The 18,688-nt window shown below is 42.9% G+C and overlaps 1 protein-coding gene across 7 annotated transcripts in view; it reads left to right on the top strand.

Annotated features, from left to right (window-relative positions):
• Positions 1 to 18,688, top strand: part of LARP1B (La ribonucleoprotein 1B) — a 91,864-nt gene that overhangs the window by 63,061 nt on the left and 10,115 nt on the right. For all 7 annotated transcript variants that reach the window (XM_053254126.1, XM_053254129.1, XM_053254125.1 and 4 more), the window contains 5 exons: positions 7,066 to 7,189; positions 12,395 to 12,606; positions 12,969 to 13,075; positions 14,897 to 15,057; positions 15,286 to 15,430. In XM_053254126.1, coding sequence (XP_053110101.1) covers positions 7,066 to 7,189; positions 12,395 to 12,606; positions 12,969 to 13,075; positions 14,897 to 15,057; positions 15,286 to 15,430 — 749 coding nt within the window. The remainder of the gene's footprint in view (positions 1 to 7,065; positions 7,190 to 12,394; positions 12,607 to 12,968; positions 13,076 to 14,896; positions 15,058 to 15,285; positions 15,431 to 18,688) is intronic.

An 18,688-nucleotide genomic window follows, 5' to 3' on the forward strand; every position in this document is an offset into this window, starting at 1 on the left:
CCGCCTTTCTGCACGTGCTCCTGCATTCCATCTATATAGTGCGGTTGGGCGTCTTCCGTTAGTTTTCTGTTTGACCGCCACAGCGTTCAGACCTCGTGTGGGCTTCTCGGTAGACAGAAATAACAAACTTTACTTATACGGCTTGAAAATTGGTTTTGAATATTGGACAGGATAAACGGAATTGGATATTTGGCTTGTCGGACTAAGTTAGAAGACAGATTGGACTGATTTATCTGGCTTTACCTGGACTGCTAAACGGAATTGGAAACTTGTTTAACGGACTAATTTAGACGACAGATCGGACTGATTCTTTGGCTTTACTTGGATTGTTGTTGAATTTTGCAAATTGCTTCATGGACGGTGTTGACGAACTACAGTTCGGATTGCTTACAGACGAACTGCTTACGAAAAATGGAGAATAAAACAACGTTTAAGCGTTGTGGGAGGTGTCGGGCAAAGTTGCCATCCACCGACCATCATGATGCCTGCTTGTTGTGTCTCGGTGAGGAGCACAACACGGCAGCTTGTAAAATTTGCTGTGCATTCTCGAAACAAACGAGAACAAATCGGGCGTTGCGCCTTAGAGCCGCGCTTTATGAAGACGCACTCCGCCCGCCGACCCCGCGCCCTGTGGATCCGTCGACATCGACTATGGCATCGACATCGGCTGCGGTATCGGGTGCGGGGAGTCACGGAGCTGTCGCAGTACAGTCTAAAACCGTGTCTGATAAAGCTTTCAAGAGACCTTTGGAAGTCTCCTCGAAGGAGCACAAGCGGAAGGAAAAAAGGCATCGACGAGAGGAAAGCGTCGGGCATGAAGGTGAGAAGACTGGACGTAGGCTGAAAACCCCATCACCTTCCTCGGTGCAGGGATCGGAGGGCGAGTGGAATACAGAGCATCGAACTTCAAGCCCGGTCTCGACACCGAGAGCCTCGACGTCGACCTCGACATCGAGAAAGGAACGAAAAGACAAATCATCGGTACCATCACCCTCGACGCCGAAGCCCTCGACATCGAGGAGTGAGCACACCGGGGTCATTTCGACATCGAGCTCGACATCGACATCGAAGGCGAAGAGCAACCGTGACTCTTCGGTGCCGAGAGAGACTGTACACCGCGTCTCCCTCTCCCCTGCACACACTCCTCAACAGTCTCCCTCGACTCCACGGAACCAGGGAAGCCACCGCTCTGATAGAAGTGCGACTTCGGCACTCAGGAGCCTGATGGCATCGGATCCAAACACCCCTGCAGAATCCACATTCCAAGGGTTTGTGAGTGCAGGGTTGGATGAGGAGGAGGAGGAAGGGGAAGAGGAAGTGGAGTTGGAGCCGGCGCTCCCCCATCCAAGGACTCCATCGCTTTCCCCAAGAGTGGCAGCAGAACCTTTGATCCAGTCACCCTTGGCTGTGGTACCACCGTTGCCTGGGTATTTGGATGACAGCATACGCCATCCAACAACTCAACCCTCGCATACGTGTGGGTTCAGACACACACTCCCGCATGATTACGCGGAATATTTAAGGTGGAAGGCGCAACAACCCGACCCACAACCTCGGGTAGAGAGTCATCCACCTGCAGCCACTGCCCACAGGGAGAAACCAAGTGGGAAGCGGAAGAGAAAGAGCACTCCGCCACCACAGAGCCCATCGTCCAGAGAATCTTCTCCTGGGTCAGTGCATCAGGACTATGGTACTGAGGATACGGATTCTGATCGAGGCAGTGGACAGACAGAGCTTCCACCTGAAGTGCCACCTCGCCTTTCGAAATCCCCAACTGAAGAACTCAAAGCGTACCATGTAATGATTAGAGAGATGGCAGAGGCTTTGGGGTTAAATCTGCAGCTGCCAGATACTGAGTCTACCGACCCTGTTTACAACATGATTTTCCAGTCAAAGGCTTCGCATCCAGTATCTTTACCTATGATACCGACTATATCAAAGGCAGCAAAATCAGCGTGGGAGACAGTGCATTCAGTGAATCCAACTTCGAAGCGCATTGAAAATTTGTATCGGATATGTGATGGAGAGGACACTTACCTGCTGGAACACCCGGATCCTAACTCCATTGTGGTGGATTGTGCATCTTCATCCAAGGGCGGCCGTCGACACACGACTCCTGGGGATAAAGAGGGCAGGAAAATTGATGTGTTAGGCCGCAGGTTGTATGCTACTTCAAGTCTAGCTATCAGAATTGCAAATTACGCAGCGTGTATGGCGAGGTACACTCACCTCCTATGGGACAATTTACTCCATGATTCGACCTCCATGTCCGCGGAGGAGCTGCAAACTAGACTCCATGAGGTATACGAAAGGACGACCGCAGTAACAAAACAGCAGCTTAGTACTTTCAAACACTTAGCTGAAACTGAATCCAGAGCCATGGTGACAGCAGTCACCATGCGTCGCTATGCCTGGCTACGGGCAACATCTCTCCAGCCAGACATGAAAGACAGGGTTGAGAATCTGGCTTTTGATGGAAAGGGTCTTTTCCATGAGAGTACAGACGCTACCATGGAAACACTAAAAAAATCTAAATTTACAGCAAAAACTTTCATGGTATCCACTTCAACAACTGGCTCCAGAGCATACAATCCCAATAGACAAAGGCCATATCGTTACCCAGATAGGGGAGGCTTCAGGAGACAGAACAAGCCCTACCAGAGATCTAGAGGCTTCCGGAACAACAACAACAACGGCAGCAATAGAAACAAAAGCCAAAATAATCGTCATAACAACAAGGAGGCTGCAAAGCAGTCGTTTTGATTGCAATGTCAGCCCACTACACTTAGACACAATTGCCAGGACCACTACCATCGGCCCTGTAGTTGTCAGCTCAGACATCAGACTGGCAAGCCATGCTATGGCATGGCACAACATAACATCAGATCAGTGGGTTCTGAGGATTGTGGAGACGGGTTATGCAATAGAGTTCACAGCTCTACCCCCGTTCTCAGGGCTCCGTTTCACGAGATCAACACCAGTGTTGGAAGAAGAGATAAAGGTGTTATTGGAAAAGAGGGCAATTGTGACAGTGCAGTGGGCGAAGAGGTTGTCCGGATTCTACTCCCGCTATTTTCAGATACCCAAGCGGGATGGGGGGATACGGGCAATCATGGATTTGAGAGACCTCAACGATTTTGTCTGGGCCCGGAAGTTCAGAATGACGACGTTGCAGGAGATTCTACCCTTTCTGGAGCAGGAAGAGTGGGCGGCAACGTTAGACCTGAAAGACGCTTACTTCCATGTGGGCATCCAGGAAAATCACCGAAAGTATCTACGCTTTACGGTGGGGACTACGATTTACCAATATACTGTTCTCCCTTTCGGACTATCAACAGCTCCAAGAGTCTTTACCAAGGTGGTGGCAGTGATAGTTGCATTCCTTCGCACTCAGGGCCTAGTGGTCTACCCGTATTTGGACGACTGGCTCCTGGTGAGCAAGGACAGAAAACTGTTGGAGACTCAAATTCAAACGATGCTACATCTTCTCCAGGAATTGGGGGTAAATGTGAACTGGAAAAAGTCCAACTTGACCCCAAGAAAGAAACTCAGTTTCATAGGTGCCATCCTCGATTTAGAGCAACGAAGGGCATTCTTGCCGATGGAGAGATGCATTCAGATCATCGCGTTGGCAACTCGATTCCACAACCAACCGGACCAGAGAGCAAGGGTGATCCAGAGGCTTTTAGGCATGATGGCTTCGTGCAACACAACGGTTCGTTACACGAGACTACGGATGAGACCCCTTCAACGGTGGTTCTTGAACCACTTCCGTCTCAATGTGGACAGCCAGAACATGCTGTTGCACCTTCCCAGGGGTGTACAAGCTTCCTTGCAGTGGTGGATGAAGGGAGTAAATCTCTTACAAGGAGTACCGTTCAGACCTCTGCTTCCGAAAGTGTGGATCACAACGGACGCATCCCTACAAGGGTGGGGTGCGCATTGCGCCCGAGATTGCATTCAGGGTCAATGGACGCCTCATCAGGCAGAATACCATATCAATTATCTGGAGCTAATGGCTGCATTTTTGGCGTTAAGAGCTTTCGAACCACAACTAAGGGGATCTGTGGTACAGATCCAGATGGACAATACTACAGCTATAGCTTATCTAAACAGACAGGGAGGGACAGTTTCTCCAAGACTCTGCACCTTGTCGATGAAGTTGTGGGACTGGTGCATCGCCCATGCCATATATCCAGTGGCGATTCACATCAGAGGGGTGGACAACCACCTGGCGGATGCTCTCAGTCGGAGCACTCTGAACAACCAGAGACACGAGTGGGAGGTCAAGGGAGATTGTATCAGACAGATTTTCGATCGTTGGGGCACCCCTGCGGTGGATGTATTTGCCACGGAGGGGAACAAAAAGTGCAAGAGATACTGTTCTCGTGCGGGAATAGGTGTGGGGTCTCTGGGAGATGCATTTCAGTACGAGTGGAGCAAAGGGCTCCTTTACCTGTTCCCGCCGTTGCCTCTCCTAAATCGGGTGTTGGCACAGATCCTAAGGGACAAGGCAGACTGCATACTGGTGGCCCCGTGGTGGCCACGTCAGCCGTGGTTTGCCCTGCTGCTTCGCCTGTGCAGAGGGCAGCATTACCGTCTACCACCAATGTCAGATCTCCTGCAGATGGCAGGGGGCAGGGTACTGCACCCAGAGATAGAGACCCTAAAACTAACAGTGTGGAGAATAAACTTTTAAACAAAATTCTGTTAAATAGCAGACGCAGGTCTACTAGGCGTAGCTACTTCTGTAAGTGGAAACGATTTAAAGCATATGCTAAGGCGAGTGGATTCAAAGCACGGACGGCGTCTGTGCGCCAGGTGCTGCTTTATTTAACTAGCCTGAAAGTGAAGGGCCTAGCAAATGTATCATTGAAACTGCATCTGGCTGCTCTATCCTCGAGACTTCCGGGGTGGGATGGAAAGACAGTATTTACTCACCCCGAGTGTAAAAGGTTCATGAAAGGGCTGAATAATCTCTATCCTCCACTTAAGAGACCTTTGGAGCAATGGAGTCTGTCTTTGGTGCTTTCTGCATTAACGGAGAAACCCTTTGAACCATTACATGAGGCTAGTTTGCGGTTATTAACGCTAAAAACTGCATTTTTGATCGCAATAACTACAGCGAAAAGAGTGGGGGAATTGTCAGCGCTAAGGGCGGACAAACCTTACACACAATTCTACCCACATAAGGTGGTGATGAGGCTGGACCCTAACTTTCGTCCAAAGGTGATAACAGGGTTCCATCTGAATCAAGAAATAGTCTTGCCAACCTTTTTTAAAGATCCTCAGTCTCCTTTGGAGAAGGCACTGCATGCTCTGGACGTGCGTCGTACACTGCTATATTATTTGAAGGGGACTAAGGAGCACAGAAAGTCAAATAAACTGTTTGTGGCCTATAAAGGCAGGAACAAGGGGAGGCCGGTGTCTCGGCAACGTATTGCCCATTGGCTAGTGGAGCTAATCTTGTTGGCTTATAGACTGCAGAATGTAACGCCGCCAAAAACTATAAGGGCTCATTCTACTAGAGCCTACTCAACCTCGGCAGCTCATCTGTCAGGGATTAAGATGGATGACATCTGTATTGCTGCAACATGGTCATCGCAACAGCCGTTTATAAAACATTATGCAGTGGACCTGCGCATGGCGCGACAGGCGGAATATGGGCGAAGTGTGTTAAAAAGGGTGTTGCCTTAGAGGGCATTCTTCTGCACCCACCACCACGGAGGGTCAGCTAACTAATCACCCATTCACTTATGGGCTCAACGGATCACGATCCAGATAAACAGGTTGCTTACCTGTAACAGGTGATCTGGTAGTGATCCGTTGAGTCCATAAGACCCGCCCAGAAGCCATCCCCACTGCAGAAGTAGATTCATCAATTGGCAGATTGCGCATACAAGGCGGTCTGCACAGAAAACTAACGGAAGACGCCCAACCGCACTATATAGATGGAATGCAGGAGCACGTGCAGAAAGGCGGTTGGGCGTCGCGAGGAGCTACCTAGTCGGCCCGAGAGGTGCCTGCGCAGGCGCAGAACCCATTCACTTATGGACTCAACGGATCACTACCAGATCACCTGTTACAGGTAAGCAACCTGTTTTTTCCTTCTTTCTGTACCTTGGACTTGGCTAATCAGAACTGTGTGGGGTTTCTCCTTCTCAGACTTATAAAGCTTTGCTTGATTACCATAGTCATGCCCTCTGGAGATACATGGGAAGGATGTGACATGTGAGATGTTCTCAAATCCAGCAGCAAGAAGAAGCCTTCACAATGAGTAATCAGTGCTCCTTTCTGAACAAAACTTTCAATAAAAATATCCATGTAGATAAAATTCATGCTTGGTATTCCAAGGCTAACTATTTGTAGTGCAGTCTTGTGGTGATGTGTTTGCCAATCTTGTGCTTGCATTGTTAGCTGTGCAGGGATGAAGAAATGCTCTCAGTGACTATATATGAGCTAATTGAAAAACTAAAAGCAGTATTGTGGGGAGGGACTAATATTCATTCTCATAACTGTAGTACATAACATTACAGTAAAAATTTTCAAAAACACTTAGGTGCAGAATTTTAGATCAGGATATGCTCTCAAATTATCACGTGAACTGACTTTGAAAACAGGAATAGGACTTTGTGATGCTATTTTGAGGACCTAGTGTGAGAAAAATGTCAGGTTTTAGTTATTCAGCATTTGGTAAATTGGAGTGGAGAGAAGCTTGGCATCATTTACTTTGTTATTGGATAATGAAGAAGGTGGAGAGCTTTCATTAGGAAAGCAGACGGTAGCCAGTTTTTAAAAATGTTTCTGTATTTGCAACTATTCCTACTTGAGACATAGGATATGAACCTGGAAAAGCTGGTTTTCTTCCTGTTGTAATACTTTGTGTTTTGCGTGTAACAGATTTTCATCACACTGCATTTCCAGTTGAGATTACTTTCATATATTGGTGGTTCTACCTTGTTGAGTAAAAAATGTATGATAAGCTTCTGAACAAATGATTCAAGTTGAATTACTTTATTTCTGTGAACTATTATCTTTGCTATTCTTTTTTAAAATCAATTTCAGCAAGAAGTTGAAAATTTTAAGAAGTTAAATTTCATCAGTAAAGAAGAGTTTGACAATCTTACGCCTGAGCTTATAACAGATCCAAATCAGGAAGTTCCTCCAGGTCCTCCAAGATCTCAGCAAGGTATATATTCATGTTAGGATTTTAAACACTTGGCACTTGATATATTTACACACTTGGCACTTGATATATTTGCTTTTGAAATGCGGATCGTTAAATACTGAAGAGAGAGGGCTGCTTATGTAGTTACTTTGGTGAAATTTTCTGTGAAATGTGAGTCTGGGAAGGCACAAGCAGGGGCGTATCTAGGGTGGGGCAGGCAGGGCACGTGCCCCGGGTGCCACTTGAAGGGTGGCGCCATTTTTTAAAAAAAAATTAAAAAATTAAAAAATGGCTGCCAAAAACAAAATGGCCACCGTGCATGCTCAAATGGCCTCTGTGAGGCCCTAGGTCATGCCAGGCCTTGCAGAGGCCATTTGAGCATGCACGGTGGACATTTTGTTTTCAGTAGCCTTGGGGGAAAAAAGATTATTTTAAAAATTGGCCACCGCACATGCTCAAATGGTACCTGTGAGGCCCTAGAGGCCAGCGGGATGAGGGGAAACCTTTGCAAAAAAAAAACCCCACAGACTTTAGGAAGCCCCCCAAAGGGGCTACAGGTTAAAAAAAATAAAAAAATTAATATAATATAAGACACTGTACACATATTCAGATTGGCACTATGTACAGAGAATCAGGGCTTGTGAATACTGACCTGACGCTTATGAGCTAGGATTGTATTCATTTGCTCTTACTTTGCTTCTTGTGATAAGTGAGTTAAATGTGATGTCTTAATAATATGGCTATTAATGGTGAGTTTGTCTTTGAATCAGTGTGAAATCCTTAATATTAAGGCCCACTGGGAGTTTCTTGCTCTCTTTCTCTCATTTTAACTGTCTTTATGAAAGACTAGAATATATTCCAAGCAGTGACACAGTTTACTCTGCATATCCTTTCATTATTTTCAGAGTATCTGGGGAAAGTCAAATTCTCCATTTATTTTTAAAACTTATGTAATAGTGATGCTACAATGCATAGTAGAGAATTAGACAGGCACTTCAAGTTTTCCAAGTACACCTCCACATAGTATTTGGGTATTTCATGAGCCCCAGCATACTGAAATTTGTAGTTTTCCAGCATTTTTTGATCTGGCTAAGTCCACTGCTAAATAGTTTTTGAAATATTAACAGATTAACGAGCCTGACTTGTATTTTTCAGCTGATATTATGGTAAAGTTATCTGAAAGATGGGTGTCAGATGCTTGGACAGGGGGCGCAATTTCAGTGCTTGCCCTAGGCGCTATTTTCCCTAGATACGCCTCTGGGCACAAGGAGTATAAGCTTAGATAAATGTTGTTCTGTTTATTCCAGTTTGTTTGCTGCAGAATTTAGTTTCTTGAGGAGGGGGGGAGATATAGGGAGAACTCTGTGTGCGTGCACTGCAGCTCTACAGTATATGGTGTTGGAAGGCCAGAATTAAGCTTCCTGAAAATCACTTTTTTTAAAAAGCAGGTTTCTAGCCTTTTCAATAAATTGAAATGGCAACATAATTATTCTTTATGTTGGAGAAAAAGTGGTGAAATTGTGTTTTACACTTGCATTATAGCTACCAAAGAATAAAAAGATTCTGGTTCAGATTTTCAATAAATCTGAGTAATATTGATACTTTCCTAGTAACATGGTTACCATTTTTAAGTTTTATTGACAGAAGTACGACTATAAACTATAAGAGACCTGAAACACTAAAGACTATTTATATTTTGTAACAGTTTAAAATCTGGTTCTGTCTAGGGAGCAAATGGGTTCTTGATCTAATGGGATGAATACAAATTACATAAAGTGGTGTGTTGGTTGGGGGTCTAGAATTACCATATTTCTGTCTTATTTTTGTAGCATTTAATAACTTTAACTTATTATGATGGATCTTTTGTGTTATTTTATATATGTGTTTCTGAATAATAAAATGATTTTAAAACGAAAACTTACATATGCATAGACAGATATTGAAAATATTTTTGTTAAGTTTACCATAAGACTCCAAATCCTGTTCAGCTGTTCAGCTATATTTAGTTTTTAAAAAAAATCTTTTTACTAGAAACTTCAGTTCTGGTTGCCATTAATAAGGTAACCACACCTTCATGATAGTTCCTTCTAGCACTTCTGATTGTGAATATATGCTAGAAAGTATATGCAGAGTGCTTGCTGATATCTCCAATGCAACTGAGCTGGTTGAATGTGTCTAATTATACAACCAAAACTTACTTACTTACGTACTTTCTTTCTTTCTGCTTAATCTCTCTGCTCATTTTTCAACCTGATGGCTTAATTATCATACTGTGTGTTATCATACTCTCAGATGTGGCATTTGATAGATATTTTCATGGTTTTTATATTTATATGCAAATATAATTTTTCTTAAACACTTCTTTAAAAACACCCTAGCAACTTAAAAAAAACAAATGCCTTGAAGACAAGTTAGGAAAGCTCTAAACAAACAAGATTTCTAGGGGTTAGTGGTGTTGTAATTCTCTGCCTAGTTGCTTGCCCCACTACCATGAGTAGCAACATTAGAATAAATCTGCAGAATAGTAAATATGCAAAATATGAGAATTATGTACATTTGATTAATGTACCTAATTCATCAAAGTTGTAGAATGTAAGCCTTGCTTGGTATGTTCTTTTTTAAAAGGTAGTTTAAGTCACCAAGAAAAAAAGGAAGTTTGAATCAAGTTTTTTTATTTTGAAATGGACATATTTCTTGAAAAAGAGCAAATACACTAACTGGTTGCTATAACAATTTAAAACATATCAGTTGCAGCAAAACAGAACCTTTTTACAACTCTGAGCATTATGTAAAACCTTTGGCAATGCAGCATATGTTCCTGCAGAACTATGCTTAAATATCAGATACTATTTGGCTCAGGGGCGTAGCAAGGTTGGAGTGGGCCCAGAGACAAGATTTTAAAATGGGCCCCCCACTGATATACACACACAAACACACTTCACAATATATAGTGCACTCACACTCACATCCCCATTATGAATACGGTGAATACTTAGTTTACATTGAATTGAGTTTCTTTTACTCTCTGCTCCTGCCGGTCTCCAAGAGACGCAACATAATTCATAGGGGGTGCAACACGGGTGGGCGGTGAGTCATGTGATGTGCCTCTGGGAGGCCCCTCAAGGTAGTGGGGCCCCAAGACGACGCCTCCCCTTACCTAATGGTAGTTACGCCCCTGATTTGGCTTTCTTCATGTGTAGAAAGATACAAAGCAGGAGCATGTCCTTGAAGATTAAAGCTACAATCCTGTGCATACTTTCAGAGAAGACCCATTGAACAAAGTGGGACTTTTGAATAAACGGGGGTAGTATGGGCTGTAACTAATGTCTAGATTATTTTCTTCAAAGAACGAACTGGTAGATATGGAAAATCAGGGTTTCATGATGAGTTGGGAAGTGTGTCTGCTGTTCAGTAAAATCCTAAATAGTCATAATTTGAGAACTGAACGTTCTGTAGAATTCAGTAGTTGGAGGGCATAGAACAGGAGTACAAGATCATCCATATGGGCTGAGTGAGATATAGGATGACATCTCTTGGATGTTAGTATCTGTGATGATTTATAGTCTCTGGATCCAGTGTTGTATATCCGTAATACGTATGACTTATTTTGTCATAATAATCTTCCCCCTCAGATGGTTCTCTTTTACATAGGAAAGCAGCCTTTAACTCAGTATATTTTATTACCAAAGAACAAAAATAAAACTAAGATTTTGTAAAATCAAGGTGGGTTTTTTTTTTAAGGTACTGCCTGACATCCTGACAAAGTGTTACATGTTTCCTCTCTTAAAAGTGCTTCTGGAATGCCGGCAGAGCTGGGAAGTTCTGCCCAGTGGCACAACAGGGCACTCAGAGGACTGGAACAGTTGCATGAGGGCCTACCTTGCATCCTTGAAGAGCCTCCTAACAATTCATTACATCAGCCACTATAACTTTAAACTTTTATTTTTTAAAAAATCCCAAATTGTACCTTATTATCCACCTTGGATAATGGTCCAATGTGGTCTTAACAAAGATTTCTAAAAATGTAACTTGTTTATTGCTTGCTGGACAAAGATCTGAACATTGGGTGCTTTCTAGCCCCAGTCAAAAAGCATTAATTGGGTTCTAGCACGTTAAATTATTCTAGTTCATTTATTGTACAGAATTTAACTAACTCATAGAGGAAAAAATTGGCCCAGAGCAGACTAGTAAGTATTACCCCTTTCCACATTTACTTCCTTTTGGCTGGAGATGGGAGAGGACAGTGTGTTGGCAGTTGTCCACCAAATAAGTATAATAACTAACAGGCAAGTTTGAACACTCCGTTTTTTGTAAAATGTGAACTAATTGTAAAGAGTGCTAGTGTAGCATAGTGATTATGAACCTAGGTTGTGAATTGGGGCTTCCTGAGTTTGAATCTCTCCTTTTTTAAAATGGATGTACAACCATTGCTGCTAGATAGGGATGATAATATTGATAATTGAGTCTAATACTTACCTTGTAGAATACAAGAAAATAATACATGTGAAGTATTTTGAACACTCAAAAGCACCATACTAATGCAAAGTATTATCTTTTATTAAATCCATTTTTTCCAGGCACAAGACTGCCTGCAAAGTGCTTTATGTTCATTCTTTGTACATAATGCATCTATCTGAAACTACTGGGAGAGGTCATCCAGGGACTTGGACTGAGTTGTCAGCAATATGCAGATGACACTCAGCTCTATCTCTCCGTGTCAACTGATCCTAGGGAGGCAGTGGATGTTCTGAATCGGGGGCTGGAGGCCATGATGGGTTGGATGTGGGCTAATAAACTGAGACTGAATCCAGACAAAATGGAGGTAATGTTGGTCAGTAGGAGAGCCAATTGGGATGAGGAGATTCTACCGGTTCTGGATGGGGTTGCACTCCCCTTGAAGGAGCAAGTATGCAGCTTGAGGGTATTGCTGGACCCAGCTCTGCTTTTGGAAGCTCAGTTGGAGGCGGCTGCCAGGGGTGCCTTTGCGTGGGTTTGGCTAGTGCACCAGCTGCGTCCCTTTCTCGAGAAGGCAGAAGTATGATTATTTTATGCTTGTATTTTAAATCTTTTTAGTCAGATCTGTGTTTTTATATTTTAGCTTATATTTTAATTGTGTATTTTTTGTAATCTTGTTTTAATTTTTGTGTGACCCATCTTGGGATTGTTTTAATGAAAGGTGGTGTATAAATTTAACAATAAATAAATAATTCTGGTCTTTCTGTTTAGATTTAACTGAAGAACTGGCTTGTAAATTGTTTGGAATTCAAGAAGTACCTCCAACAACAGTGGCTCGCTCACTGCCAACAGCTGTCCCTGAATCTCCTAGAGTCCATCCAACCAGAACACCTAAAACACCTCGTACACCAAGACTGCAAGATCCCAACAAAACACCAAGATTCTATCCTGTGGTTAAAGAAGCAAGATCCATTGATGTTAAGGTAACTAAAAATATTCATAGGCTTCTGAATCTTAAAACATACTGTTTCTTACCACCAGGGTACACAGCTTTTGAAATGTTCTTTAAATGCCTGCAACTCATGTTTTCTTCTAGTGTAGGAAGAAATATTGGATTTGATCAAAACTATTCAACCCACCATGAAAGTATAATAGTCACACTGTCAACTTCTTGTTAAGGCTAGGTAGTTGGGTAGTGATGCTCAACTTTATGACCTCATAATGCATGATATATAGTGAGAAATTTTATGAAACTTGACTTTAATTAGGTTGTGATTCTTCAGAAAAGTGTCTCTAGTCACATCAGGAAAATATGTTATGTGTTTTTGTTTTTGTTTTATTATAGACACGAAGGAAAAGGAAAACACGGCATAGTACAAACCCTCCACTAGAAAGTCATGTTGGCTGGGTAATGGATTCCAGGGATCACAGGCCAAGAACATCTTCTATAAGGTGGTAGTAATTTTTAATGTACTAATTCAGTCTCATTCTTTTGTTTATAGAATGGTGGGTAAACTGGATGTATTTGCAAAATATATGTTAACTGAACAGCAAAGACCAGTAAAATAGGGGGAAAGGTGATTGAGGCAATGAAATGCTGAGGAACTGATGTTATATACATCTGTTCTATTATGAAAGGCACACACACAGAGAAAAATCTAATGCAATCTTGGGCTTGCTTAACAGAGTCCTCTGTTCTGCACTGCTAAGACTTTACTACTACTATTTATATTTACATACTGCTTTTCAACAAAAGTTCTCAAAGCAGTTTATACACATACACACACACACACACATAGAGAGAGAGTTTGTGTGTGTGTGTGTGTGTGTGTGTGTAGATAGATAGATAGATAGATATAGGTATATATATATATATAGAGAGAGAGAGAGAGAGTGTGTATTCCTCACTTGGAATGCTGTATACAGTGGGACCAGCATTTTAAGAGGGATATTGATAAACTGGAATGGATCCCAAGATAGTAAGGAATCTGGAAGTAAAAACCTAAGAGGAATTGTTGAAGGAGCTGGGTATGTTAAGCTTGGATAACAGAAGACTAAGGGGAAATATGGTAGCTGCTGTCACATAGGTTAGACTAGGCACATTCCACTTCGCGCAATGAAAGTAGAAGTTTACTGTGGTTGGGTGGCCATCTGTCAGGGATGCTGCAGCAGTTTCCTGCACTAAGCAGGGGGTTAGACTAGAAGGCTTCCAAGTTATTTTCCAACTCTAGTATTCTATTAGCATGAAATCCTCAAATTGTCCCAAGGAAACCTGGAGGTGTATGTTTTCAGGAGCATGAAATTGACTGATCAGTAAGCATTACCTGAACATGAAAGGAAAGGTGCCATTGAGTCGGTGTCGACTCCTGGTGAGCACAAAGCCATGTGGTTTTCTTGGTAGAATACAGGAGTAGTTTACCATTGCCTTCTCCCGTGCAATATGAGATGATAGCTTTCAGCACCTTCCTCTATCGCTGCTGCCCGATATAGGAGTTTCCCATATTCTGGGAAACACACCAGTGGGGATTCGAACCAACAGCCTGCTGCTCTCTAGGCAGTTTGCTTCCCCGCTGTGCCATTATGTGGCTTAATGGCCTGAACGTAGCATGTAACTAGTAACATGTAACTAATTTCAGGGTCTTGAAACTTTGCTTGAGTATTTAGTAGAATATATGTTTATAATGCAGACTTGTTGGATGTAGTGGTTGCTAGGAGGCTATGTTATGGTATTCCATACTTGGTGAACCAGAACTAAAGGCCATTTTCAGTCACATGGTCCAGATTTGAATAACTATGAGGGATAAGCCTGGCTTGGCATGCCAGCATGGTACGTTGGAAGGCCTCTAAGTATATATGAATCTACATCTGCTTTGTTACACACAATCCTTTTCATTGCATATGTTGTGCAGCTAAATCCTAAACCTGATGAAATTGGAGCAGATTCAAATATTCTGAAAAAAGTATGTGATGCAGTTCTCTTGAGTACATTGGTTCAGAATGCAGGAAACAGATTTCATGTTCTGATGGTGTGTGTGTGTGTGTGTGTGTGTGTGTGAGAGAGAGAGAGAGAGAGAGAGAAATCACTGCATATTGATAGCAGATCAGAGAAAAATATTCTCAATTTAACCTTCCTGATATACAATAGCATTCTATGTTCTGCCAGTTCTTCAGAATGGGTAAGCAGTGCAGGATTTGTCGTCTGCTAAATTAGAACACTCAGCTATCTATTATAAAGTCTTGGATAAATTTAACAGGCTTGTTTGTGTTTTGTAGCAGTTCAAATGCATCACCATCAGAAGGTGCTCCGCTTTCAGGAAGTTATGGATGTACCCCTCATTCACTTCCCAAATTTCAGCATCCTTCTCATGAGCTTCTACAGGAAAATGGTTTTACACAGCAAGTGTATCATAAATATCGCCGCAGATGCCTAAACGGTAAATGTTATAAGTTTCTGTTTCTTGTCCAGAAAGAAGTGTAAGCTTTCTGTCCTTTATTTTGAGATGTATGTGACTTTGAATAGTCAAATTAACTCTCTTTTTTTTGGAAAGCGTTGTTTATTGTGTGTGCTGTTATGCTTTTACAGCATAATTTAATATAAAGTTTATGTCTAGCAGTTAATAGAATTCTAAACAGACGGTCTTGCATTTCTCATTTGTCTTCAGAAAGGAAGCGGTTGGGAACTGGCCAATCTCAAGAAATGAACACACTCTTTCGTTTCTGGTCCTTTTTCCTTAGAGACCACTTTAACAAAAAAATGTATGAAGAATTCAGGCAACTTGCGCTAGATGATGCAAAAGAACATTACAGGTAATGTTAGGTATTTTGTTAGACATGTAAAGTAAAATCTATAAATACAGTGCCCAATTGCCAACTTGTATAGATATATCAGTTGCACTGCTTGGTACTTCCAACCCAGTGGAATACTCAAATAAAAATAGATACTAGCCACATAACAATAGGAGTGTTTTCTTGAATGTAGATTCTTGAATGTAGATCTCATAGTGGGGCACATTCTGACCAGTTAACTTAAGAGACTGAATAGACTCTCACATATCTATAGAGTCTTCCTAATTGGGTAGCTTGCTTCAGAGAATCAAAATAAGCAATTTTCAAGCACTTGAAGGACTGATTGAAATATCTTACTGACAGCAACATGGACTGATTAATAACACATCTTCTTACTGTCAGAGTGGCTTGAATATCATAAACAAGAGAGAGGAAAGAAAGCACATGTTAACTGTGTTATTACTTTCATGTTTGAGTGTCTGAAACTGTTGGCACAGATTAATTTTAAAGCAAATGACTGAAGTTGCCCATCCTCTCCTCCTTTTAAGAACATAAGAACAGCCCTGCTGGATCACGCCTAAGGCCTATCTAGTCCAGCATCCTGTTTCCCACAGTGGCCCACCAGATGCCTCTGAGAAGCCCACTTGCAAGAGGTGAGGGTATGCCTTCTCTCCTGCTGTTGCTCCCCTGCAACTGGTTGAGAGGCATCATCTAGCTAGTGGCAATCATCACATCACCCCAAGCTAGTGGCAATCATCACATCCCGTGCCAGAGAATTCTATAGATTGTTTAATTATGTGCTGTGTGAAAATTTTCAGTTTCATGGGATATGACCCCTGGTTCTAGTGTTGTGAAGGAGGGAGAAGAATTTCTCTCTCTACACCATGCATAATTGTATATACCTCTATCATGTCTCCCCGTAGTTGTCTCTTTTCCAAACTAAAAAGACCCATGATCTTTGTTTCCTTCTTCTGCACCTTTTCCAGTTCTACAATGTGCTCCTTAAGATAGGGTGACCAGAACTGTATGCAGTAGAGCTGTATCCCAGATTCTCCTGGATCCCTTCTGAAGAACTTAAAGATCTGGATCATGATCTGTTGCACTCATAAGAGTGGGTTCTGCGCCTGCGCGGGACCATTCGAACAGAATTGACTAGCTCCTTGAAGTGCTTAACCACCCTTGCACATGGTTTATTTTCTCTGTTTGGGTGGGCTGACTGCCATTGTGTCTGCACCTTGGACAGTGAGCTCCTTGGACCACAACAGTTTTCTGTTGGAAAAAGTAGTTTAGTTTTCCATGTGTTATGACTCAGATTGGACCAGACTATTCTTATTCTAAATACTCTCAACTTAGTCAAAACAGATGGACAGTTTATTTGGTTACGACCTAGGATTGGACTTGGAACGGACATTACTTCACACACAAGTATCTTTCCCTTATTTCCCTATCCCATTATGGAAAAGAAAGATTTTAAGTGCTGTGTTTGCTGCAACACTAAACTCCCATCAGCGGACGACCATGATTTGTGTTTACTTTGTTAGGGGGAAGAACACAGCACCTCCACCTGTAAAATTTGTTTAACTTTCTCTCATCAAACAAGAAAAAATAGAGCACTATGGGTAAGAGCTGCCATTTACGATGAAGGACTCCGCCCCGGCACTCTGATGCCTAGATCTCAATTGATGCTCCTGTGCCCTTGACATCGGGTATGGTGTCGAAGTCAACATCGGGCATGATGCCAAAGTCAGGAAATGCTGCCAAGCATTCAAAATCCTCAACCCGAGTTTCCACACCAAAGCCACCTTCAGATTCTTCTCATTGTAAAAGGCATAAGTCCTGGCATTGGGGCTCCTATGCTGAAGAGGCGCCACCTGATAAGAAACATCAGGAGAAGAGTACACAGTCAGCCCCTAAGGAGGCTTCCACTACATCCCGAGCTACCCCTTCCCCAACAGTGCTCCAGTCAGCACCTACGACAACTTGTTCACATCCTGCGACCCCAGAAGTTGTGGCCCTGGATTGCCCATTGTCTACAACTCAACACTGAGCCTCAACATCTACCTTGACATCAAAGGACGGTACCGACCACGGCTTTGTTTACCTGACATTGAGAGCGTTCTCTCTCACCAGATATGACACTGCTACAACCGCCTTCTCCGGCAGCTCACCTGGCGCCACAGGCTTTGCATCCTTCACCAGTTTCCTTTAGTATCGACGTTGAGGATGATGACATGGAAGCCAGTTTGGGACTGGGCAATGCTCAGCGTCTTTCAGACTTGCTAGACTCTAGCAAAAGTACACCTTCGAGCTCAGCTTTTTACAGCTTTTTGAGCCACAGACTCAACATCCAGGAGGACTTTCCTATACCAAAGATGCGAGCCGCTTCAACTTCTTCAGACTTCCAGACCTTCTATTCTGTGGCAAGCCAGCTTTCAACACCTCAGCCTTTTAATCCACACGCCTGGAGGGCCATCAGATATTATGTTGCCACACAAGGTTTGATTTGTGAGGGGGATTGTGGAGATGCAGTGCAAGCGCACCTACGTTCCCCTGGACTTCCATCAGATCACCAAGACTACAAGCTTTGAAAAGCTTGACATCAACTGTCGACATCAATGGCTACCCAAGTCACTCCTCCTCATCACCTGTCTGCTTCGACCACGGCGTTAGTCTGTACATCGACTCAGGTCACCCCATTGCCTCCACCGGCTCCCTTTGTGACTTCAACATCGACGCAGGTTACCCCTCCCAATTTTATAGGCTGTCATGGTACCAAAATATCCTATTCTACTTTCTTGCATCTCCACTCAGACCATGGAGCTTGACACAACTTCCTCCACCATTCAGATGGTGTCTAAGAAGAAGGTTCCTGTCCCTTCTGGAACTTGTACTGTGATACTCATGGAAGACTATGACTGATTTGTCTACATCTTCTACCTTGAGTTCATCTGAACACCCTGATGAGACACCTCTGAAAGTGCTACCCTCTGATATCGCTTCTCCAAATGAAGAGATGCATTCGTACTATCATCAAATCTCTGAAATGGCTTCGACACTTGGATTAGAACTGAAAAAGCAGACTCAACATGGGGAAGATCTTGTCTACAAATTCTTCAGTTGCATGGCTTCAACCCACCCTGTTCAGCTTCCCATGCTGCCAGTTATATCCAAGGCGGCTAAATCCGCTTGGCAAACGCTATAAACTTCTGCTCCGACCTCCATACGCCTGGAGAATTTATATAGAATTCAAGAAGAGGAAGATTATTTTCTCTTGAAGCA

This window comes from Hemicordylus capensis, chromosome 5 (genome assembly GCF_027244095.1).
Source record: "Hemicordylus capensis ecotype Gifberg chromosome 5, rHemCap1.1.pri, whole genome shotgun sequence".
NCBI classification, from domain to species: Eukaryota; Metazoa; Chordata; class Lepidosauria; order Squamata; family Cordylidae; genus Hemicordylus; species Hemicordylus capensis.